The sequence below is a fragment of the Dermacentor albipictus genome, chromosome 5 (assembly GCF_038994185.2).
Source record: "Dermacentor albipictus isolate Rhodes 1998 colony chromosome 5, USDA_Dalb.pri_finalv2, whole genome shotgun sequence".
NCBI lineage: Eukaryota > Metazoa > Arthropoda > Arachnida > Ixodida > Ixodidae > Dermacentor > Dermacentor albipictus.
The window spans coordinates 74679735-74688137 of NC_091825.1; the positions used below are offsets into that span (position 1 = coordinate 74679735).

The window sequence follows — 8403 nt, forward strand, 5'->3', positions numbered from 1 at the left end:
ACGGTCGTTGTCCTTGTAGGGAAGGTGCCGAGCAACGCACTATCGGGTGAGTGCCACTGTGATGTTAAATTCGGTGTGCTCTTTTCGAACATCCTGTGTGGAACCTGTTAATAATACTGTCACCCCCTTGTGGTGAGTCACATGTGGCCGGCGCTGCTCAGCATGATATCGTGGGTTCAATCTCAGCCGCGGCGGTTGCATTCAAATGGAGAAAAAAAAATACAAGGACCCTTGTATGCCATTTTTGAGATGCACGTTAAATGCCACCAAGTAGTTAACAATAAACCTTAGTCCCCCACTACGCCGTCGACGACAGCTCACATTCGACGACAAATTATTGCGCTCACCGCAGTTGTGATTTGGTTGTTTCTTGTTTTTCTGGGAACAAGTTACACAACACTATTTCGTAACTCCCATTTTTGATAGTACTAGCTCCTTCGTCGTCACTACAGCAAAACCTTCTCTGGTTTGGCATTTGGCAAAAAGTTTCTGTACACAGAGCTCCTGAATCCCAATTGTTTTATTGAGTCAATAGACGTGCCACGAAACTATCGAGTAAGTGTCAGCAAAACCGTATCTGCTTGCTTTTGTCGCCAGGACGATAAAAAGAAATCCTGTAACTGTATTCCCACAAGCACCCTAATTATTCATTGCGGTACATTTACGCAGGGCACAATTGGTGTTGTATGTCAAAGACCTCATGTGTTCAACATCACCATAAGGGACAACATTATCTTCGGCAGAAAGGTTGATGAATCGTACTACTGGGAAGTGCTGGAAGCTTGTCAAATCATTCGAGACATCGAGAGTTTCCCGGCTGGCGACTTGGCTGAAGCAGGAGAGAAGGCAAGGTGAGAGGACATTGGAGGGGGGGATAACAGGTAAGGCATTGTAAATGCACAGCTTTCAGGAGTGCTACATAATTTGGGACAAACATTACGCTAAAGCAGGGTGTAACCACAGTACAATACCAAGTCCCTTTTTATAAGAAATCGTTTTTAAAAGCTTGTGGCATCTGAGTATACTCGTTGTGATTCTGCTTGCGTTTTCTTATATGAAGCTGATAGTATAGTAGCTATAACGGATACGATATTGCATGCCGGAGAAAATGCATAATTTTACAAGTTCTTTTGATTCATCTGATTCGCTTCAGAGCTGTGGTTTAGAATTTTTTAGCACGAATCATACATTGAATTGATACATTCAATAGATGGGAAATACTCTCAATAAGAGGTTCTGACTAACGCGCAAGCGATGACCAATGTGGTATTCCTTACTCTGAAGCAGCTCTTTCTAACTGTGTAGTTCCTGGGATCACTCGCACTTGATAGAGGCAGATTATGCATCTCGCTTCTCTGCAAATTACTCTAGAGAGAAATGGCTTCTTTTGTCATCGTATGCCAGAAAAGCATTCGCTTGATGTACTCGTTTTTGTTAGGGACCGTGATAAGGGCAGCACTCGCTTGGATAATGTAAGAATAATATTTTATAAGGTAAAACAAAATGAAGTATTCAACTGTGCAATATAATTTGGAGTAAAGTCCTTCGCAATGACTAGCGGGCTTTGGTTTTTGATGCCTTTATTATACTATTGTCACAGGTTGGACTGCACTGGTGATTAATACTTACGGAAGAACTTGAGCGGATTACAGAATTCAGCTTAGTGCCGGCTAAGCTGAGTACCATAAGCATCTCATGTGTATTATGTATCTAAATGCGCTAAATCGGTAAAACATAGAACAAGCGCCTTATTACTCCTTACTTGAAAAGCACTGGTCAGCACAGTCGAACAGACTTTTCTGAATATTTTTACTCCTAGTTTACACCTGGTCCTACCACTTGCTTCGAGTCCAGCTGCTGTTACCTGGTGCTTTCGCTATCAAGAAATATTTCCGCGATTGGTGCCATCGCTTCCAAGAAATTTGTTGGAAAGGTTTGCTCATGAATGTTTCTTTTCTGTCACCTCCTACGTGACGCCGAAATTATTACTTTCTTTTTACCCTGTGCAGGGTGAAATGCTCAGTGGAGGTCAAAAACAGCGAGTAGCCTTAGCCCGGGCGGTCTACTCAAGAAGCGACATTTACCTCCTCGACGATCCCACCAGCTCTCAAGATGCCCGTGTAGCACGCGGTGTCCTCGAGCGAGTCATTGGGCCACGTGGTCTACTCGGAACAAAGGTGAAATATTTCTTTGTTCGTGCACATCATATAAAGGCATTTGCGGCTATTAACTACTTGCGTATACATCATTATATCGCGTTAAACGCAATGAAACTTACGTAAACTCTAATTAGAGAAGTGTTCAGTGCCATCATAAGCATTAAAAAAATTAACTAGTGGAGTTCCTACGTTTTCAAACTGTACAGCGGTTTACGAGCGATGCCGTTGCGGTGTGCTTCGGGACCCCCTGGGGTCCTTTAACTGTCACCCAATGCATGGTAGTCGGGCGTTTTTACATTCCACCTCCATCGAAGCGCCGCTGTGAAAATTAGTCGCCTTCATCCGTCCGTCTGATCTCGGGATTTCGAACGACCGTCTTTGGTAAATTATAAATGTTTTTATAATGTGTCGTAACCCGCTTTGCGTTCTCGCATAAGTAATCATAATAGGCGAACGACACACCGGGTTTCCCACAAGACCGGGTGGTGAAACGTTTCCCGCAGAGCGAACATCGCCCAGAAGAAACCCGTAGAAATGTTTTGATTCTTCGCGCAAAGCACCACTCTTGTCGCGAAACATACATGAGTTGTTCCTCAGCGGTTTCCGTCCGAGCACTCTTAAGGATCTTCTGGAAGTAAGCCACTTTCGTCCGTAGTTTCGGGCTGAAAGTCTACATTGGCATTTATAGCATTTATTTAAATATTTATGCGTCGCCACTCCTCCGTATATTGTATTATAGATAGCAGAACTGTCCATGCACGATGGAAAATTCCGCAGAGGCACTTAAGTCCCCTCGGTGATACGTTTTCACCTAGGTATTCATCCGCGCATCGTGGTTCAAGTTATAAACTTTTGCATGATGTTCACTTTAAGACATGATGGCGGTCGTATACCCCATTTCGTACACATATGATTTGGCGTCGATGTTGGTGTTCTCGTTGTTGTTCATAATTTCCTGTCACGTATGTGGCTTATGCGCACTATGCATGATTGGCCAAGAAATGAATACGTGGTGCACAGCGGTGTCATTTCGCGTTGGTGGATTGTTAGAGCGTGAGAGAAGACGACGATGCTGACCCGTACATCCTCAAAACCTATTGTTCAATCAAACCGATTTCATTGTTGACCCTATTATTCACTTCATTCTTCCCATATTGCTTCATTTATAACTATATATATATATATATATATATATATATATATATATATATATATATATATATATATATATATATATATTGACTGGCTGTCTACTGAGTCGTCTTGGACTTTACTAGCTTTAACTTATTCATCAAAATTATATTTATAAGTCTATTACTTAACACATATGTAAAATCTGCCCGACTCTTAGGCAACGCCCTGAGTAGGTATGAGCCAAATATATTAGGATCATCATCATCGTTATCATCATCATCACCATCATCAAGTGTTGCGTGAGCGTTTTCATATAGGGAAGCCACGATGCTGCGTTGTGCAAGACACCGAGAAATTTGACGTTAATCCGGGCATTTCTTCGCGTGTATTTAGTGGCTCGACCATCGAGTGACACTCTGCATTTTAGCGCAGTACTTCCGGTTCACCGCCTGAAACGACCGAGGATGAAATTCAGAATAAATCAGAAAAGAATAGAAAAATATAGTACCGTAGAATATTCGTGAGTTTCATTACAGATATGATATCAGAGCATATGTTTAGTTACAAGTTGAGTTGCTGAAGTGTCTCAAATACTTAGAATTAATTAAAGATCACTGGTTATCGCACACCGAAGCAGCGAATCGTAGACTTTAGAGACCCGGCAGGTGTACACGACTTTGGCGAAATTCTCGCAAACCCGGAAGTCGAAAGCACAAGTGTTGACGTCACTAATGACTTTACACACAGAAGGTTGCATGATAGGTAAACGGCTAATTAATGGAAAGCGGTTGTCTGGCGTAGACTGAGCGTCTGCATAGCAGAGGAGATGTGACGCCATTCTCTCCTGTCTTGCATCTCCTCTCCCGGCGCTTACCTGACGTCAGCACCAGAGAGGGTTCGTCAGGTGCGCATCGTGCGTCGTTCGCAAGGAGGCTACGCCCAACAGGTGGCACGCGCTGCGCTTCCTCCTCGCCCTCTCTCGCTCGTCTCCCGCATATCGTGCCAAAGAAAATATACATTGGCTCACTTAACCTAAGGAGCACCAACTCCGAGGTGCCAGTGCCACTAAGAGACACCTAAGTCAACGATTAGGATCGCCTACCATTTTTACTGTTTCCGCCGTCGGCTGTTTTTCGTACCATTCTTTGGTCACATAGTGCAATATTTTCGCGAAATGTGGCATGTGATGCTTTCGCATTAAAGGTACTTATAGCTTTTAAAGTTCAGGTGACCATGTGAGAAACGACATAAAGATGAGTAACGATTTCGCCCGGTAAAGAAGAATTACTCCGTCGTTGTAGTTTCTGGTGCAGATGTTTGATGCGGATGCTAACCACGTTAAAATATGACGCGCCAAAAAATTTAAAATATATAAAAAATATTGTTCTCATTGGAAAAAAAGACGCGTCTTATAGTAGTTTCGGCGTTTCTGTGAGGCAATTCGACAACTTGTTGTTTCAAAAATGCCGTTAGGGGCTGTAAAGGCACAGTACTACCCATATGCACTGTACGATGCGAGTGCAACCTAGTGTTTAACTTATTCGATTCCCCATAATGGCAATTTCTGCACCTTCCGTTCGAAAATGTTATACAATGCTATATTGTGCACAAATAACATCTCATATTAAAGCGCTAGCGTTGCGAAAATATTTCATCTGTGCACTTTACCTTTAAAACGAGCGTGATAAAGCCCATTGCTGCAGTTTCATGGACAGACAAGTTTCATTCGGCACCGCGATGGCCCGTTCTGTGCTAATACAGTGATCTGCGCTAGCATTGGTTCTTACAAACAAGCAAGCTCCCTGCAAGAATGACGCGGTAGTAATCGTGTTTGCAAAGTATTACGCCGATGTGATGCTACGATACAGAAATCTTAAAATGTACGCAGGCCTCCCTTCTCAAACCGGCCAGACTTTTCTCTTGCAGGGAAGAGGTGCCAGAATTCGTATTCAGGTCATGGGTGCGACCGGTCGCCTAGCACGATTCAGCGGTAGCGCAGACTCAGTGATGCCTTGGACACACATGGCGTTTCCCTCGAAAATGCGCTATGTATCTAGACATAGAACAACTGAAAAATAACTAGACCAGAACTCAGCACCATAGCATCTCTAAATGGGTGAGATGATACTTAGATTGGGATGATTTTGATGTGTCGACAGCTGCGCGCGTGTGGGTCATGCACACGCCATGACGTTGCACTCTCATTCATCGAAGCAACGATTCTATACCTCGAATCTCACTTGTGATTTCGTCCGTACTGTGACGCTATCGTGGACGCTCAACACACCTAGAGTTTCCTGTTAGATATTGCTATAGGGGGCGAAGTCAGGCCTTATAGCTACGAAAATTCGTGAGAAACGGTGAGATTGATCATCCGTCACAACGGTCACGTGAATGCTTAGGCCAAGCCAAAAATACTTTTTTGAAAACCATATTAGGACAGCGAACGATTGAGTTATTCAAGCGTCCATTACTATCAGTGTCAAATAATTTGAATATGTGTGTAGCTCATGCAGGATACCATCGGTTTAACCTTTTACTTTATTGCACAGTCGCGATCACCACGCCCTCATATCTTGCACATATGGCTTTTTTTTATTTGTAGGCATGCTAAACTTTTGATTTTCCAGCAAAACATTAGCTGATAGCCAGCGCATGTGCCTATTCTACTTCCTTCTATTTTCGTCTCATTAGCGTTGCCGCCATGCAGTGAATTGTCACTAACTCACCAAGTCTACTATTTTGTGCCTTGTAGCGTCCTTTAATTGCGGTGCATGAGCGTTGTCATGCTCTTCCATTGAAATTGATATGGTCGCTAACATTACACTTTGGAATTGTGAACATGACTCGCTCGCCACCTGTTATTCGTGCACTGCTTGTAGAGTTGTAGTATAGTGTGCTAGAATATGGGTAGAGTGTTCAGGGAGGGCTCACGGCTGCCGCCCTTGATGTCGAAAATTACGAGATGGCGCCGCCAGGGCGTAAGATGTCGCATCATGCGCCATTTCAGATGCGCAACGGCGCTTTGCACAGACACGCCTAAGAATCTGCTATTTAATTGCTAACACGCCAACGATAACACGTCCCTGGTTCGACGGCATCGTCCAAATAATTAGGCTTGGCTTCTCGGTTGGATCCATCGCAAGGCTCAAGAAGAGAGCTCATTTCCTAATCCAGCTCTACGTTGCCCAAGCTGAGTGCCCTTGCGATGCTATAATATGGCAAGCAGTTTATAACAATCAGGAACTACGTTGATTTGGGATGATCATTTTATTCACATGATTGCCGGGTAATCCTGGAAAAGTTCTCTAACGGATCCTGGCTCAGCCATGATCCGTTTACTTGATACGATACTGAACGTATTATGTAAGGAGACTGGCTATTTTATCTCTAACTCACTAAACCAACAATCTATTGGATATACCAAAAGTAACTAATTACAAAATTATTATTCACCTATTTACTCAATTCTTTAGACAATACGAGTAATGCGAACGAGCAGAATATTATCTTTTCAAATAATCAATTAATGAATTATTATTCACAAGTTTATTATCTGACTTACTTCGAAAATTGAGTAATTAAAATATTTCAATAATTCGGTAAATAATTAATCTCGCCTTCAGCTGTCTATATTGCGGTGGTAACCACTGTGGATAATTCAAGCCTTTATTTTAATCAATGCGTCGTTTCAACTACGTCAACTAAAAAGAATCACAAACAACTGAAATATTGACATACGCGCTAGTGGCGCGCTACCAGCACAACTTACAGGACGAAGCGACGTATCTATCGATGCTGGAGGGGGCGCTGTTCTCGTGTGGGCTGGCATCCAAGTGCCCGGCCTCTAAACACTTGCCGCCTCACTGCAATGCAAGGCGCAGACCCCCCCCCAATCCCCTCCCCCTTAAGTACCTACCTCCTTTCAGTACTCTTTAGCCGTTATTTTCCAATGTAGCTCTTCACTTTGTGGCCTTGATTTTTATGCTCCAGACACGTCTCTTTGTAACCAACAACACGAGGCTACCGTTCAGTCCCGATCAATGGGTCCTTATGAACGAAAGGACCGCAGTGCTCTTCGAAGATCTGGACAAGCTGAAGCAGCACTCGGGAGCACCAAGGGAACTGTTCAAAGAATCGAATGGTAAACGAGTCCGCCAAATCGAACCGGAGGAAAGGTAAGGAAAAACACAAAGCTTTTCAATACTAAAGAAGCATTTAAATATCACTTAATAAGGCGAACATTAATTCACGTGCGGTTGTTGCATGCACGAAGATTACATTGCAAGTTCTTCGCATCGTGTGCAGAAGCCCATGAATGTTTAGCTACAACGCTTTTGAATACTTCAAATTTTATGAGCTGATACTGCTGTTGGCTGAATGTTGGCGCCTCTCCCGTTCGCCTCCGTTTGTGCTTTTTGTAAATTCTGCTCTAAAACTGTATTAAGTTTGATTATCAGTTTTATAAAGACGCTAGCGTATGTGAACTTATAGCAGTAGAATTAGCCTGAAATAGAATATTCAATGTGCCAATGTAATTTTCTGGAGATGCACACAAAACTCGTTAGCAGTGTGAGCCGATGATTTGTTCTCACCTTCAAGAGCACCTTATATATTTCGATATTTTCCACTAGTAATATGCCAAGGGAGCTGTTATTTATGCGCACACTAAAACTAAGAAACTGCACTTACATTAATATACCATGTGCATTACTGGTAGTGAATACGTTGCCAGAACTCGACTATTCAATGATCAATCAACTTGCATATATGTGACACAAAAGGCCTGCCATTTGCTTTCCGCAAGCTGGCTGCCATCAAAATAAAACGTCTCCTGCGATAACAAACATTTGTCCAGTTTGAGCCGTGAAATAGACTGAGTAGTCATCGCACCATTTTTTTTTTTTCAGGAAGGACGACGTACGAACGGTGACAGACAACGAAGCAGTAACAGTTCTTAAAGAAGAGGGTCTGTCCTCTAATAAGGTAACGTCTTTTTTTGTTTGCTTTTTTTACCGATTTTGTCTACAAAACTTCATTGCGTTTGTCATTATAAAATGCCTTGAGATATCACAGCAGTTTATACGCAAGACTGATATATTTCCCAACA

General features: G+C 42.8%; 1 protein-coding gene across 1 annotated transcript in view; it reads left to right on the forward strand.

The window, feature by feature from the left end:
• LOC135899744 (multidrug resistance-associated protein 1-like) overlaps positions 1–8280 on the forward strand; it is a 41776-nt gene extending 33496 nt beyond the window's left edge. Inside the window, exons 12-15 of the mRNA XM_070539648.1 lie at positions 670–851; positions 2010–2177; positions 7287–7471; positions 8204–8280. Coding sequence (XP_070395749.1) covers positions 670–851; positions 2010–2046 — 219 coding nt within the window. The 3' untranslated portion in view covers positions 2047–2177; positions 7287–7471; positions 8204–8280. The remainder of the gene's footprint in view (positions 1–669; positions 852–2009; positions 2178–7286; positions 7472–8203) is intronic.
• The last annotated feature ends 123 nt before the right edge of the window (positions 8281–8403 follow it).